The sequence below is a fragment of the Triturus cristatus genome, chromosome 4_1 (assembly GCF_964204655.1).
Source record: "Triturus cristatus chromosome 4_1, aTriCri1.1, whole genome shotgun sequence".
Classification (NCBI taxonomy): Eukaryota; Metazoa; Chordata; class Amphibia; order Caudata; family Salamandridae; genus Triturus; species Triturus cristatus.
Window position 1 is genome coordinate 539,920,680 of NC_140585.1, and position 17,849 is coordinate 539,938,528.

At 48.7% G+C, this 17,849-nt stretch overlaps 1 protein-coding gene across 37 annotated transcripts in view; it reads left to right on the forward strand.

Annotated features, from left to right (window-relative positions):
• PPFIBP1 (PPFIB scaffold protein 1) overlaps positions 1-17,849 on the forward strand; it is a 1,024,139-nt gene that overhangs the window by 730,032 nt on the left and 276,258 nt on the right. For all 37 annotated transcript variants that reach the window (XM_085652838.1, XM_085652839.1, XM_085652808.1 and 34 more), the window contains one exon: positions 2,579-2,701. In XM_085652838.1, the coding sequence (XP_085508964.1) occupies positions 2,579-2,701 (123 nt within the window). The remainder of the gene's footprint in view (positions 1-2,578; positions 2,702-17,849) is intronic.

The following is a 17,849-nucleotide window of genomic DNA, read 5'->3' on the forward strand; positions in this document are numbered from 1 at the left end:
TTACCTGAACTTTGTACGCACCTAGAGTTCATTTTTGTAGAGGAATGCTTTCTCTTGTGCAGAAATTCTCTGGTCTCTTCCGTTACTTGTTAGGCGGTAGGATGAAAAGGAAAGGGCTGTAGAGTACTGAGCATTAGTCATTTTCGTCAGGAAAACACTAAGGGCCGCATGTACAACCATTTCCTTTTGCGTCTCACAATTTGCAAATTTCAGCGACTCGCAGATTTCGAGTCGCAATAGGAAATGTACTAAGGTGTCTCAGAGTCATTTTCTGATTCCCAATGGAGTCGCAAATGACCTGCCTCATCAATATTCATGAGGCAGGTCTCAATTTGCGACCCATTGGGAATGGGCAATAACAGTGATAAAGGCCTGCTGGTGAAAGCAGCCCCCCCACCCCCCCCAATGTCTATGTTTGCTTTTTAAATAAAAATGTAGAAATATTTCAGTTTCATTGTTTGAGTAGGCAGTGGTCTGTGGAACCACTGCCTGTTCTTAAAAATGTTTTTCGCTGACAGCCACAGAGGGGTTCCGGTTTGTGACTGGCTTACCACCTACTTGAAGTAGGCGGTAAACTGCAAGTGTTTCGCGACCTCATTCCAGTTGCAGAACAATTGTACATCCCCCTACGACTCGCTTTTAGGAAGGGACCTCTAGACTTGACCCTCAATTTGATCTAAATGTTTCTGTGCATATCTTTTTGATGTTGGATACTGGTCATCCACAGTGTATCCCAGTTCTGACAGTTGTACCCTACAGTTGCTTAACTCTCAATTGTATATTTGCAGATTATGTAAATATAAACCTAATTTTAGTGCATTTTCCCTTGATGTGATTCGAGTTGTACTCCCAATTTCCGCTGTATATGTAAAGACACTGTAGGAATAGTTTTTTTTCATGTATTTGGTTTGTGAGTCAACAAATAACTGTCTCATTGGATAGAGCCAGTAGCGGCCACCATGGGGCAGTGGTGCTGGTAATCGAAAGGGGGGCAGGCGGTATGTGTTTAAAAAAATAAGAAAATCCACATACCTTACCACCGCCTCGCCTTCGAACGTCCGTGGACAACACAGGAACAGGAAGCACACAAGTTTCTTGACTCCCCTAGCCAATCACTATGCTGCTAGTAGCAGTCCCGTGATTGGTCTAAGTGCCGTGGTTCAGCGCTCAGATGGGGTCTATGAGCCTATGCATGTTCTCCTCCAGGCTGTAATAGCAGAGAAGCTGCCGCTGGATGGAGCCCCAATTCAGCTATCAGAATGTGTTTCATCTAGGGTGGGCTGATTAATGTTGTCTAAAACTCCCTTCAGCACATGTTGTCCAATCAAACTAGAGAATCTTAATAAAAATCTTGAACTCTTCCAAAGAATGTCTGCATCAAAAGCTGCAAAAATGTCTTCATTACTGAGGAAGACCTAAAAGCTGCATGGCCTTGTTAGAGAAAATGTAAATGCTGTTAATATTTGCTGCAAGTAGATCTTCTCTTCGTCACACCCAATATGGCATCTATCTTTTCCCTCCGTCCACATGTGTTTGGAATATGGTTAAAGGTATTTGTAGTGGGTGTGGATTTTGTTTCTTTGCGATATGTATGTCAATTAGACATGGAACCTTTATAGTCCCATGTCTAATTGTCCTGTTAATTGGACCAATATTTCTGGTCTCCAGAGATATTTTTACTGGCCAATACAGTGCCTCCAGGTATCAGAAAAAAAGATATATTAGAAATTGAACCTCGAGGGCCCACTAAGAAATGGGTAATAACAAGAGGAAACCGATTTACCGGACACCTGTTTATCATCATTTCCACTTGGATATTTTAACTTCTTTGAACAGTTCATCTATCTTGGTGGAAATTGCCCAGGCATATGGGTTTACCATGTTACTCGTACCCCGATGGACTTGGTAAGTCCAGTTGCTGGGCTCATCAGGCTTTACAAGTTACCCTTAATGAATCCTTCTGTGTTTTCAAAGATGTTACAACTCCATTATATTTTACAGCTGTTAAATAGATTATGCATAAGGCGCCTATTTTTTTGTTTTTACATTTTTTTTAATTTTTTTACAGATAAATACAGACAAAAAAAGTGTTTCTTGTTTGTATTTAGTTTTAAAAGTGAAAAAATACATATCATTGGGCGATTTGATGGACTCTTCATGCAGTGATTCATGAATTTCAGACCAAGAGCTAGACCGATTCACAGCATAGGGAGCTAAAAAAAAAATGGAATGAGATTTCCTTAAATCACTGCATATCTCAACATATGTTTGTTCTATTATACAAATATTTTCATGTGGGTGTAGTGTTTTAATACATTTGGCTGTATAATGTGCTAAAACGTGGCAGGTATCAAAGTGTGAGTGAACATTATCGGTGGAAATCTAAGAGTTATAACTTTGTTTCCAAAATAAAATAAAAAAATGCATACATTTTCAAACAATTAATGCCATAAAACCGGGATCCCTAGCTATGCAGAACCATGCTTTTTCTTATGGGATTATCAAATTTGTTGTGCTAGTTTTCTCTAGGCATTGCGCTGAAATAATACTGTTATTTTGGTTTTATGTTTGTCCACAGGATGATTTGGTGTCACTAAAAGTGGTTAGTGTCCTACATCATCTCAGCATCAAGCGAGCCATTCAGGTGTTGCGAATAAACAACTTTGAGCCCAACTGCCTGCGTAGGAGGCCTTCTGATGAGGTAATGTAAGACAACAGTTTGAGTGCGCCAAAATTATATTCGGATTTACTTTGCATTAGATTTTCTGAATTGACATTTAATTATCGGTTAAACTTATTGTCATTAAAAGCAAGTTTTCCGTCCTTGTCCACCATGGGGTCAATGATGAAAGGAGATTGAGGCCACTAATCAGCTGGGGCAGAAATCTCTTCTCTGTGTACAATAGCAGTCATGTTGGATTCTGCCCATATCCTATTGAAATATCAAGATGGCAGATTTGATAACTGGGAGAAAACATAATTTGGCATTACTTATGAATGACTGATAATTAGAAACGAGAAAATAGGAATGTTCACCATAAGTTAATTTGGTTCTGGTTGATTAATATGCACCACACTGCAGTGAGCAAGACTGCATCAAGAGACCCGCAACACTGCTCTGGCTGCACTGAAGGTCATTGGTGTGGTACAAATTAGTGAGGTTCAAATGGTATTGGTGCAGTGTTAGTTATACAAAGGTATGTATTATGAAATAGATGGTATGTGTTATTTCTCCAACATACATTCTTGGTCTGCCAGGGAAGGTGACTCTCGCCCAACCAATCTTTTTAATACATCTTGAGTGACCTTTTCTTTCTTTTTTTTATTTTTTTTTATTGGTTGATTTATTAGTTTTCCATCAAGTACACATAACAAAACATAGCATGGTCTTTAATGCAGTCAATTCACAAACAGTACTAAATTTAATTTACCAATAATCAGTACTTCCCCCTGCCCCCCCTCCAGTCCAGTCAGCTATTTGTTTACCTATTACCCTAACATGTTGCCCCTTTGTACTATTCACTGTGAGTGATTAGCTAGGAGATCTGCTATTCTCCGAACTATTCCCCTCATGTCACCAGGTCTTCTGCTGCATGCCCGTCCCTGCGGGTGCGCATAAAGTGCTGTTTGTCCACCAGTGGCCACTCCTGTAAGTCACCGCCCTAAGCCAAGACCTCTGGCGACCAGGGTGCCTGCCAACTGATTGTGATCCAGCATCTTGCCAGTACCAGCCCCCAGCGCAATAATTCGGCCCAGCATTTTTGGTATCTTGTTCCCCTGTGAGAGCATTTCTAGGAACATAGTTTAATCAGTTGCGGCAGTATGCTCCTGTTATGTGTGACAGAAGCATGATAACTAGCCAAACTGGTCCAGAACTATGATAAATGGCAACATCTGGAAGAGGAACCTGGGTACATCTTGGAGAGTCTGAGAGGGGCCCGATAGCTTTCATGCAGGTAGCTAAATTGTATAAGTTTTAAGCAGGCACTGGAGGGCCCAAACCGGAACTGCTCTCAGGCTTTATGCCACTCAGCCTGTCAGTTCTTCCCCATAGTCTGTGCCCCATCTCTTTCTAGCATGCGTTGTACCTCCCACCAAATTTGTGAGTAGGTCAATATGAAGGTGTGTGATGAGTCACCTGCAGCCCTCCAGATCCCCCAATCTTTGCAGCACCACATGCATCCTGTGGTTCATCCCGAAACGTTGCCCAGACTCCCCGGGCTGTGTGTGCCAGCCAGGCATGCTGCAAGAATTGACCATGGCCAATTTCAAATTGCTCTTGGGCATGGTCAAACGTAATAAACCATTTGTTGACATGGAGGTCTCCTGGCATCTCCCAGCTTCCCTTCTGCCACTGCTAGAATGACATATTATGTAAAAGGACAGAGAATGGTCCAAGTGTCCAGAGGGGCAAATCTACAGCATAAGGCTTCCTACACAGTTCCACAGCTACTACCCTGTCCCAGACCCTACCCATTTGACGCAGCAAGAAGGGGAGGAAATCTGGGACCATGGTCCCCATCATAAGGCTAGGACTTCCGGGTCCTTCCTATCCTTAGGCAACATTATGATAGTCGCCTATCTCAACTCTAGGAATTCTCCTTTGTCTCTCCCCATTACCATAATACCTCCAGCGATTTCTTCAATGCTCTAGTCAGCAGCAGCTGGTACAACTCTATTGCTGTGGGGAGGTGTCCTCTCCACTGCCTTTCTTAAGTGAGTAGCCTAAGCTCGTAGCAATTGTGTCTCGTGAAGGAGTGCCACCTGCACCTTGTACTTCTGTTGATAGTAGCACACACAACATCTCTTCATACATTATTTGGGCCACAGAAATTTCATGTTACTAGTGTCCTATTCATTGTACACAACAAGAATTTACAAATAACTCTTCCGTTGGGGTGGGGGGTAATCAACTGTACCACCTTGGCCCACACACCTGATGCTATTTCCTAGGTCCTGCTTGTGCATATCTATTGCTGTTCCTGAAAAACTGATCCCTCCAAAAAAAAAAAAAACCCACCCTTTCTCACCCCCTTCTCCCTGTGCAGACATACCCCTGTCCCCAGCTAGAGCCCCTTTCAGTTGTAACATCTAGGAATCCAATAGAGAATCCCTGAATAACAAAACCCTCCCTATCTCTTGTAACTAGCTTTTAACATACCATTAACAGCATGTGGGCACTCATTCTGCCGGACCACTACTTTTCCAACCACAGTTAACCTTTCAGTACAGTAGCGGGGACATGCACTGTCGCTCTTTGACCTGATATCCAGGAGTCCTAGCTCAGCACAAGTGCCACACACCCCGCATCCCATTTGTTCCTGCTGATGCTTGTCCTCTCATGGAGTGGCCCCCATTCGTACAGTGGTGTCTAAATTGGTGCCTCCTTTTCCACTGCCCGGTCTCCACTCCTCTCCCAAGTTCCCTCCAGCTTCGCCCAAGTGGCGAGCCTCAAGGTATCACAATGTCACTCATGGGAGAGGACTCCATCTCCTCAGTTTGTACCCCACAGTCTCCTCCTGTCCATGTCCAGTTTCCTGGTATTGAGGGCTCTTGCCCTCCAGTGTGGAGTCATAATTTCTGCCGATCATTCTGTCAGGCCGAATTGTGATTCTTGGAGACCCCAAGCCGGCAACCCCTCTGGCCACTGGAACGCCTCCAGTTATTAACGTTCACAGTTTGCCACTGCAAGCCCTGCTCAGCTGCTCATCAAGAGTTGAGAGTGATAACGCTGGTTTCTACTACAAAAGTTTACTGAGAATCCTCGGTCGACTGGACCTGCTGAGAAGTATAAAGGGGAGAAACAATACATTCGGGACAACTAGCAATGGATCAATTAGCATAACTCGGAAAAGATCACTGACTCCGAATTCCAATTTAGGGATTTTATTACAAAGCCAAATAACTGAACATACAAACATACAAACCGTCCATGACAAAGTTGTAAAAATACACAGGTACTAATACAAAATCCACTCTATGAATCAGTCTAATCCGGTGCAGCATAAAAAGAATGAGCAACTCCAGAAATACTAAACCGGCAATATCTGAAATAAACACGTTAGTTAGATTCCTTACCTTAGAATATCCCCAGGCGTCAGGCTGGATCCGGAAAATGTTTTCTGAAGCAGTACCCCTGCGCGTCGGTAGGTGTCGTCTGCGGCTCCGCGTCCTTCGTCGGCGTCGTAATCGCCGCGATGACGTTGTCGGAGTTCTTAGACGCCGTCCTCGCGCGCTGACGTCAGTTCTTCTTTTTTCCGCGCCAGCACGCGCTGATCCGGGAAGAGTGTACCCTTAGTCATTTTTTTAATAACTTTTTGAACATTTTGTCTATCTTTTTCGAGTCGACTTCGACTCCTGGTGCTAGTAGGGAGGCCCGGGTTCAAGCCGTGTGACATCTGTCACCGACTGTTGTCATGATGACAAGTCGTGCCCCGACTGCCACGCCTTGATGTCGAAAGCTAGGCGGGAGCGGTCCCGCAAGCTCCTTGAGATCCGGCAGTCGGCTCTCGAGGTCCCGGTCGAGGAGGAAGTCGAGGGGCCGGTCGCAGAGCCGCAGTCCTCACCGCTAGTCGGGATCCAAGTCCCCGCACTCAGGTAAGTCGAGGCATGGCAAAAAGAAGTCAAAGAAGCGACATCGCTCTTCTGACTCCCCTCGCCGTTCGGGTGGCACCACCCGCATGGCTCCGTCGGAGCCGCAGGAGTCGCATCCGGCCCCACACCCTCCGGTCCCTGGGCTTCATGTGACTCCGGGCGAGATTCGAGACTTCCTCGTGGCCATGAGGACTCTCTTCTCGCCGTCTAGGCCTGCCGGCGCGCCTCCGGGCCCCGCAGGTCCAACTGGGGGTCCTAGCGTGCCGGCGGCTTCGTCGTCGACTTCGGTCCCGATGCCGCAGGCCCCCGTTGGATCCAGGTCTGGATCCCGGTTGACGCCAGTTGACCTCACGACTCCTCTGCTGGCGCTGACCCCCATGGTGTCGCTCCCAGCGCTATTCTCGGACGACGCCGTCCCTGGTTTCAGTCCGGGTCCGGCGCCACTCGGCACAGTCTCCGGTGTCGATGGGTGAGCCTTTCGCCTATGACCCGGCTCCGTCATTTCTGCCTGATTACCAGGACACGGATGAAGGAGGACTGGGAGGGGTCTGAGGACCCTCTGGCAGAGCAGTGTCAGTTAAGTCAAGACTGGGCAGATGAGCTGGGGGAGGCCAGTGGTCTAGACACTTCGCCTGACACTGGTTTCATCTCTCCTCCTTCCGTGGCTACGGAGGAGGGTGCTACTTATGCTGTGGTACTGCGCAAGGCGGCCAAGGTCTTGCGCCTGGAGCTCCCTGCAGCGACCGTGAGGACTAACCTCTTCACTGAGGTGCCTCAACCGCCAGTAAGCTCTTCGGAACCTCTGCTGCAGTTTAATGAGGCCCTCACCGACGTTCTGATGGGCACTTGGTCCAACCCCTCCACAATCTCTCCTGGGGATCGGAACGTGGCACGGCGCCACCGCCCAGGTCTGGGCGACCCCTGATTTCTTTCCATACACCCCACCCCTGAGAGTCTGGTTATCCAGGCCTCCACGTCCCAAACCGCCTTCCCATCCGGACCGGGAATCCAAATGGATGGAACAGTTTGGCAAGAAACTGTTTTCCTCACTCAGTCTTGGGTTACGGTCCATTAATACCGCATGCCTTTTGGATCATTACACCCACTCTCTGTGGGATACGGTGGCGGACGTGCTGCCCCAGTGTCCAGAGGAGGCCAGGACACGGGTCACCCAGGCTCTTGCTGAGGGGCTTGATGCAGCACGGTATTCCATTAGATGTGGACCTCAGGAGCGTCCACCCCTTCCTCCGCAAGGAGAAGTTCAAGATGCTGACATTAGCTCAGGTTCTGGCTGGCATAGACCCTGGAGACTGGATGGTCGCGTTGGACTTGAAGGACGCTTATTTCCACATCCCTGTCCTGCCGGCCCACCTGCTTTACCTGCGGTTCACGGTGGGCCCACGAGCACTTTCAGTTTACCATGCTCCCCTTCGGCCTCACCAGTGCCCCTCGGGTGTTCACGAAAGTGATGGCGATGGTCGCAGCTCATCTGCGCAGATTAGGGGTTCCAGTCTTTCCCCTATCTCGACGACTGGTTGTTGAAGGCAGGCTCGTGCCAAACAGTCGTCTCCCACCTCCAGACTATGGCCGACCTCATGCATTCGCTGGGCTTCTCCATCAACGTGCCGAATTCACATCTGAGTCCCTCCCAGAAGCTCCTCTTCACCGGAGCGGTTCTGGACTCGGCGCAGTTTCGGGTCTATCCTCCCGAACAGCAGGTTTGGGATATTCAGGCTCTGATTGCGATCTTTCAGCCTTTATCCCGAGTTTCGGTCAGGATGGCCCTATGGCTGCTGGGTCTGATGGCCTCCTGCATCCTGCTGGTAGATCACGCCAGGTGGCGGATGCGGGCTCTGCAGTGGGACCTGAAGTTCCAGTGGGCTCAACATCAGGGCAACCTGTTCGACCACGTTTTGATCTCGGAGGGCACTGCAAGACAGTTGCAGTGGTCGCTCATGACCGCGATTGGGTCAGTGGCAGATCCCTCTCCCTACCCCAACCGGAGCACGTAGTAGTGACGGATGCATCCCTCCTGGGGTGGGGGGGGCCACATGGGAGAGGCGGAGATCAGAGGCCTCTGGTCTTCGGCGGAGTCCCGGCTCCATATCAACCTATTGGAGCTGCGGGCGATTCGGTTTGCACTGAAGGCATTCCTCCCCCCCCCCCCCCCCTCCTGTCCGGGGAAGTGTGGTGCAGGTGTTCACGGACAACACCACCGCCATGTGGTATTGCAACAAACAGGGCGGGTGGGGTCGTGGACCCTTTGTCAGGAGGCTCTGCGCCTCTGGACATGGCTGGAACATCAGGACATCACCCTGGTGGTTCAACACCTGGCGGGCTCTCTGAACGCCAGGGCGGACGAACTCATCCATCGGTGCATGATGGATCGCGACGTGGCGCAAGGTCTCTTTCTGCAGTGGGGAGAGCCTTGGTTAGATCTATTCGCCACCGAAGAGAACGCACAATGTCCTCAGTTCTGCGCGTTGGAATTTCGAAGGCGGCACTCGTTCAGAGATGCTTTTCGTCGCGAGTGGAGTTGCGGTCTGTTATACGCCTTTCCGCCTATACCAGATCAGGCGCGACCGGGCCCAAGTCATCCTTGTGGCTCCGGATTGGGCACGAAGATAATGGTATCCCGAGCTACTCGGTCTGTCAATCGATCCCCCGATTCGACTGCTTCTTCAGGAGGACCTTCTGTTGCAGCAGCAGGGGACGGTCCTCCACCCGAACCTGTCCAGCCTCCACCTCTATGCGTGGAGCGGCGGCAGTTGATGCCATTTGACTTACCTCCTGAAGTCTGTGATGTCATTCTGGCAGCTAGGCGTCCCTCCACTAAAATGGTATACGCCTGCAGGTGGAACAAATTTGTGGCATGGTGCACAGCAAAGGCAATGGATCCCCTTTCTGCCCCTCTTTCTGAGGTTCTCCCTGGCCCAGCAGGGCTCTGCTCTGGGCACCATCAAGGGATATCTTTCAGCTGTTTCAGCCTTCCTGAGGCTTCTTGATCAGCCTTCTCTTTTCAAGTCCCCTGTTGTAAATAGATTCTTGAAAGGCATTACTCGTATGTTTCCTCCTGTTCCCTTTGTAATGCCTCTGTGGGACTTGAATCTGGTGTTGACTTATCTGATGTCCGCTCCCTTTGAGCCACTTCATAACTGTCCTCGTCGTCTTCTGACTCTCAAGACTGCTTTCCTGGTTGCCATCACCTCTGCCAGAAGAGTGAGTGAGCTCCAGGCTCTCTCTTCTAAACCTCCTTTCCTCTCTGTCCATCAGGACAAGGTTGTTCTGAGGACTCACCCTTCTTTTCTTCCTAAGGTGGTTACTGCCTTTCACTTCAGGCAGTCCGTTACTTTACCCACCTTCTTTCCGCCTCCGCATCTCTCGAAAGAAGAAGAGAGGCTACACCGTCTGGACCCAAAACGTGCGCACTCCTTTTATCTGGATTGCACAAAACCGTTCCGGGTGGACGACCAACTCTTCATTGGCTACGTGGGCGCTAAGAAGGGGCGGGCAGTGCACAAGTGAACCATCTCTCGGTGGGTCGTTTTGTGCATTAAGGTCTGTTATTGCTTGGCTAAGAAGGATCCTCCTGTGGGGCTGAGGGCCCATTCCACTCTGGCCACAGCGGCTACTACTGCCTTGGGACGGGGTGTCCCTCTGCAAAACATGATGCAGGACAGGATGCTACGTGGGCCTCGCTACACACGTTTGCCAAGCATTACTGCCTGGACAGCCAAGTCCGTCTCGGCAGCTTCTTTGGCCGTTACGTTCTCCAGGACTTCCTGGCATGATCTTGGTTCGCAGACCCACCACCGGGGTTGGAATTGCTGGGGGTATCTATTCTAAGGTAAGGAATCTAACGTGTTTCTTTCAGATGCACAAGTTACTTACCTTCGGTAACGATATATCTGTAAGAAACATTAGTTAGATTCTTTACCACCCCACCCATCCTCCCCGTTCTGCGAACCGATATCTAGGGTTATGGTCATCCCTTTCAGGGCCCTAGTTTCATGGCACAGTGTCAGTTTCTTGCATGGCTCTGCGTTCCTGGCGCGGAAAGCTATGTACAGAACTGACGTCAGCGAGCGAGGGCGGCATCCAAGTACTCCGACGCCATCCCGGCGATCACGACGCCGACGACGGACGCAGAGCCGCAGACGACGCCTACCGACGCGCAGGGGTACTACTGACCAAAAATCTTTCCGGATCCAGCCTGACGCCTGGGGATATTCTGAGGTAAGGAATCTAACTAACTAATGTTTCTTCCAGATATATTGTTGCCGAAGGTAAGTAACTTGTGCAACTGCACCAACATCAATATTAGTCTTCATTAGTAGCTGTAAAAAGAAATCCGTTAATATATCTCTACACTATCACTGAAGTGACATCACTGCTTAGCATTTCCCAGGCAAGACAAGAAAAGGTGTCAGCTTGTGAAGACTTCCTAAGAAGTACACTCAGGTTGTAAGGGTTAGTAGATTCGTTCTAAGTCTCCTTGCTAAGTATTGATCCCTTCCTTCTGCCCTCTAACAACTCTCTGCCCACTCATCCCTCGTGGGCACTGTCCCTAATACAAAATGCACGATCGATAGAACACGCCCCTGAAACACCTTCTCTGGCCAGGCACCTCTCGTAGGTACATTTCCACCAAAACTACTCGGTCCAGCAACAGTTGGTGTGTCCTTGGGTCTCGGGCATCTTCAGCGAGAAAGAATATCGGCTCCCAATTATCGGCATTCCTGAATACTTTGTAACAGGTCTCCTCCATACCTAACTCCTAAAACAAAAGGCGTTAGTCTAACTAACAAGGACGGTTTCCTTGCTCCCGCAACAGAATCATGAGAACAGAACAACCTTGCATGCACATCAATTTCGCTGACCTCCTCCAAATGAGAGCTTTACCAGGGAAAAGTGCATTTCAGGCCTACAAAAACCAGCTAACATAAGAAATACTGATAGGCCTTTCATAGCATGAAAGAGCAACTACTCCATCTAGGCCTTTGACATCGAATTAAACACGCTTTTATAACGTTGCATCTGCAAGCTCTGCATTTCCAGAATATCACTGTGCTCTATCAAGAGCTTGTCGGCCACAGCCCAGCCTTATTCTATACTTCCAACCGTGCCCATGTCTCCTTAGCGGTGTGAAAGAAGTGGCTTTTACCTTGGGATATCATTTTGAGGGTGTAGGATTTGCATTGTGATTTACTTACTAAAGTTAACACACACAAGAATATATGCGGGTACGTACTATTCGTGCATATAACTTACCCCTACAATTTCCAGAATATCACTTTGCTCTATCAGTTCCCCCCCCCCCCCCCCCCCCCCTGATGACTAGTGTCCTCATCAAAAATCACAACTTCCTGGAGAAAGAACCGACCTAAACAGAACTTGTAGCCATTCTTCCCTGTCGGAACTTAGGGATCTTTCGACTTGGTTCGCCCTGTACCACTGATAAGCCCTGACAAAACCCCACAGGCAAACCACACAGACCATGATTATAATGATTGGCTTCAGAATATAGCCAAGAATACCTTTTCCCAAGCTCGCAAACCAACTCCCCAAATCCTTTACCAACTTATTCCCGAACACTGTCTTCAGCCAATTCTTGGATCTCAGGTTGGATGTCAGTGATGTTACTTATATACCTCTTCAGATCTTTACTGTTATCTGGTATATAACTACAGCACTCTTGCACCTTCAGCATTTTACAGACACCGCCCTCTTTTGCCAATAAGACATCAAAAGCAAGATTGTTCTGCATCACCATCGTCCTAATTGTTAACATCTCTCCATCAACAAGGATCAGCGATTTAGCTGTATTCGTTGACAACTTATCCACAACCATCGCCAGCTTTCTAATCTTCACATCTTTCAAAACCACTCCCAACCCTGGTATTACTGCTCCAAAAATGTCTCTGATCACTACTCCTACGCTCTTTTCTCTCCTTTACCTAGAATGCATTCCTCCGTCCAGGAGTTCTAACACCTCCACATGGTAGATCTTGGGGAAAACAGCTGCCAGGTAACAAGTACCGTACCAATTGGCAGGCAATCTCACATAAGCATTTTTCCCACACACAAAGTATACACAGTATACTTACTGTCGGCACCACTTGTACCAGACCCTGCAAAACATTCTTTTCTGTCTCTTCCATAGTAAAAACGTGATCACACGTACTCGGTCCCATATAGACCTTATCATAATAGTTCTGGACACGTTTCACACACAGCTTCACCTTCTGTTCTAGATCCAGTGCTATAGGGCCATAGCTCCCTTTCGCTCTGTGAGCCATCTCCTCCTCCGTCCAGTCTAATGGACTTTCGCCAGTGTTACCTGTTTGTGTTAGTTGTCTATATCTATCTTCTACTTGATCTATAAACTTCTTTTCTATCTCTGTTAGTGAACATGTCAAGTTATGTCTGTCTATGTGCATAAGCGGTATCTAACTTTGTAGTTGGTATGAAGTACTTCCCAATTCTATCTTCCTGCTTGTAATAATCGTACTTGTTCAGATGCTTGTATGCTGCATCCTCTGAAAGCACCGCATCATAATTGGAAAAGAAATACTCGTAATGGCCTCTCCCATAAAACATGCTAAGCAACAGACTACATGAAATCCCATAAGTCAACGGAAGATGATGGTATCTAATGCCCTCATCTACCGATGCAGGCAACTGCATACACACAACATTCTCTCACATCCATCGTCTTAACATACTCGTATAGCAGCTTGGCATAAGCATTAAGCTTAATATCACCTCTAGACAAACCTACATGCAATCTACGACTGTTCTGATCTTGCATAGCCTTTACAGCTCCTATGGTATCCTCTTTCTTGCTTGCTGGGTGTAGGTGTTCCCTTCACCTCTACGACTTCTACTTCATGTGGAATAGCAACTGACACTGATAACTACGACTATTGAAACTATCACTCCTACTATGAGTGTACCTGTCATACATTTGGACCTACAGTTCGGATTTCCAGCCTCCATTTTTGCCGTCGGGTTGGTCCTCAGCAAATGAACACTCAGTCTTTCTCCAACACAGGTTGTTGCTTAACCAGTTCAAACACCACTCATGAAGTGCTGGAAATTCCGATTACAGTATTTTAGTTCTTTATTTAAGCAGTCCAAAAAGACTTCCTTAGCCCTCTTTCTTCTTCTATGGAAAGTCCCTAAGTTTATTCTTCTTCCACTCGGACCAAGGTTATCTTCTTTAAAACACTTATTTACAGATCACAGTTCATTCACAGTCTACGATGAGATCAGATCCAATTTCAACTAAAACACGTAGAATTTCAAGACCAACATCAACCATTTCATGGGGTGGTTGTTCAAATCCAAACGTTGGGAACACTAATTTGTGCAGTATCAGAATTCACACCTTGCTCAAAACTGAAGGTTTTGGAACTGTGATTGTCAACACTCCTTCAACTTCAAGTCCTGGAACTATCAGTCCCACATCAATTTTCAGTAGAGGATTCCTGCTGACCACTTTCACGAACCTCATTCTCCCGGAACTCACTACTCCCGGCATCAGTTACTGCGTAAGTCCACTCTGGGGCAGCATATCTCTGGCAAGGCACCCTTGTCCTTCTCGACTTTCACAGGCCTCCTTGAGCTTGTTAGTCTTCACTCACTTCTGATTCAGATGTTTCAGACACAGGGACAAGATCTCTTTCAGGGGCCAATCTTAGATTCAGCCTTCTCTGTCTCTCAGGCCACGATTCTTCTGCTCGGTTAGCCCGTTTGCTTCTCTCTCGAACAGTCTGCGCACCACTTCCTTCAGCTGAGTCTGACTCTATGCCACTCGCAACGTTACCTTCCTCCTCAGAGTCCATACTTGGGTTGTGTGTAGTGTAACCCTACTCAGCCTGGTGAGCAACCAGCTTTGTCAACAACCCTCACAGCTTGGCTGGTCCTCTCTCGTGGCCCTGCCACCACAGCTGGATTTTCATTCCAGAGAGGAGCTGTTTCTTTCGAGTGTTCTGAAACTCGGCGGGTGTTGGAGGCGTGTATCCAGTTCGGCAACCCTCCGCACTTCACCGCTGTGTTAGTTACCAGTATCACCTGGTAAGGGCCTCGCCACTGAGCATCCAGGTAGCTCGTTCTCGCGTGCTTGCGGACAAGCACCCAGTCACCCGGGCACAGGTCGTGACAGAGATCTTTTGGAGCTGGATCAGCGGCAGCTTCCACCTGCTGAGACACAGAACGGACCACATCAGCTAGTCCTTTGCAGTAATCAAGGATCCAGTCATCAGTGATGTTTATCAAAGCTGCAGATGGTACTGCTGGCAATTGCATCGCCCTCCCCATAAGCATCTCATGTGGGGAAAGACCGGTCCTTCGATCTGGGACACTGCGAACACTCATCAACACCAAGGGCAATGCATCAAGCCACTGATGTAGACAAACACACTTTTGCCATCCGTGCTTTCAAAGTTCCATTAATCTTCTCTACTATCCCAGAAGCCTCAGGTTGATAGCTACAACAGAGTCTCTGATCAACATTTAAAGCAGCGCAACGCAACTTCATGATCTTGCTGTGGAAATAAGTTCCTCTATCCGACTCCAGTGAGGTTGGAAAACCGAACCTAGGGATCAGCTCCCTCAGTAACAGTTTTGCCACTGTAAGGGTGTCACACCTTTGTGTTGGGTAAGCTTCCACCCACCGTGAAAACACATACACCACCACTAGAATGTACCTCAGTCCATTGCACTTAGGTATTTCAATAAAGTCAAGCTGTATCCTATTGAAAGGCCCTCCTGACCTTCCAATGTGACTCAACACAACCACAGTTTTCTTCCCAGCATTCATTTGTTGACCGGTGACACACCTATGACACACTGCTTCAGAAATAGCTCGAAATCGTGGATTGTACCATGTTTGTCTGAACACTCACACCATCGCATCTCTTCCAAGATGCACAGCACCATGAATTTGCCTTGCCATCGATCTCAATAGGTAATCTGGTAAGTAAGTAAGTAAGTAAAGTGAATTTATAACCGCGCGATTGCTGCCCTGAGGCGTCCAAGCGCTAAAAAAGGAACCAATGAAGGGTAAAGAGGTTAAGAGCCAAAAGAAAAGCAAACTGAGATGAATCTCAGTCTCAGTCTGATCTGGTAACACTACTCGACCATCACTTGAAACCCAAATGCCAATATCCCCCTTCTCACATCCTGATCTAATCCATACATCCTTCTACTGATCTGAAGCCTCTTCCTGCAGGCGCTTGAGTTCCTCCCAAGTATCTGCCATGGCTAACATCATGCTGAACTCTGTTCTTTCTTTGCTCTCTCCAGTGTAATCTCCAGTAAATATACACCCTTGTTAAGCGCAAAAACGTGCAATTTCGTCAGCATTCTTATTTCTGAGTGTGGCAAAATCCACCCCCCTCCCATGTGCAGCGCTCTTTACCACTGCTATCTCCTTGGGACGTTGCAACGCTTCCAACAGTTGTCCCACATATTCCCTATTCCTGATAGGCGATCCTGATGATGTCAGGAAACCCCTCTGCGACCATAGCTGTCCGAAATCATGAACCACACCGAACCCATACTGGCTGTCGGTGTAGATGGTGATTCGGATCTGATCAGCTGCCAAACAGGCGCGAGTCAAGGCAATGATTTCAGCCACTTGTACGGAGAATACTCCTTCTAAGCAAGCAGCTTCAACCACTCCAGTAATGGTACATACAGCAAGCGCTGCTCTCAAATGACCCACATTGTCTCTTAAACATGAACCATCAACAAAGAAAATTTAATCAGGATCAGACAGAGGTTCATCAACAATGTCAGGTCTCGGTTTGGTGCAAAGTTCAGTCACATCAAGACAGTCATAGTCTTCACAATCTTCATCATCTGCATTGGCAATGGCATCAGTGTGGCAGGATTTGCTGGGTGGCTTGCAGACTGATGGCGGCGGACGCGTGAGCTTGGAGCTCCACGCTGGCCCATTAATTTATCCCTTCTAATTACGGCCCTGGCATCGGGGGCGCATCAGAGACTCCCGCTGCGGAGTGAAGCCCTGGGGAGTTGATCGCAGCCCCTGCCTGGCAGACTCGGGACGCTTAACTGCAGCGGCGGCCTCAAGCAGACCTCGGCTGCGGCCCTCAAGATGGCGCAGAGTGGAGAGCCGAGCGATAGCAGCCCGTCGCGCTACTGAAAGATCCTGGGTGAGAAGCCCTGCGTCCTGACTGACGGAGCCCGGGAGGTCGGGGCTGGCATTGCTCTGTGGAGGACATGCTTCAGAGCGCTACAAGGTCCCTGCGGTGCTGACGACCATGGCGGGTCCCTGGTAAGATTGATACAGGAGCTCTGGCGCAATCAGGCCATGTGACGCAGGATAATTGTACCGTGTGGTGGTGATCCTTGACCTGGATCGCGTCGGGTTAACCACCGTGCGTGAGAACCTTGGGCTGGACCCTGGATTGCTGTTGGTGTTTGCGGATGAGTGATTTCCTACGCGCGCTGGGGAGAGCTGGACGTTGAGGCCCGGGGGGACTTTCCTCCTCACCTCTCCCGCGGACTGCCTGTTTGCGCCAGCTGTTTGGGGAGCATACTCTGGCCCTGCGTTGCTGTGGACTGACCTACCGTGGGCCAGAACTAGACTGTGCAGCAGGGGTGCAGGGCGACTTGGGGCCCCCGGGCGCTCTAAATTACTGACGGGGCGGCTGCCTGCTCTCTTGGTCGGAGCAACTTGTGAGCTGAGATCGCTGTTGGCGCTGTTGAGGGGAGAGTACACTGGGAGTCCTTGCAGCCCGGGCTACACAGAGTGCAGGTGAACTTTTGATTGACATTGGTATAGTGCCTGGGGCGTAGTGGCACGGTGCTGAGTGAGGTGAGTGGCCTGGCCTGGAGGGGATGTCCTAGCCCCAATCTGGACAATGTGGAAGCCTAGGGGGAAACCGGCGCTGGCCCCGCCGGATCAGGAGGATTTGGAACAGGAGGAGCGGCGACCGGCTTAGCCTGAAGTGCACGTTGAAACAGGAGTGCAGCAGCAGTTGGCTCAAATACTCCAGGCTATCACAGACACACGAGAGGCCTTACACCAGGACATTGCTGCTGTGTCGGTGAGGTTGGGGCTGCTGCAGGCCGAGCATACCAAGCTGGTGGATAGAGTGGAGCAGGTTGAAACGTCTCTGGCAACTCTGGAACCGGCACAGAAATCCCTCGCTCAACAGGTGGGAGACATCTCCCATAGGTTATTAGTGTTGGAGAAAAGGGCCTAGGACGCTGAGGAACAACAT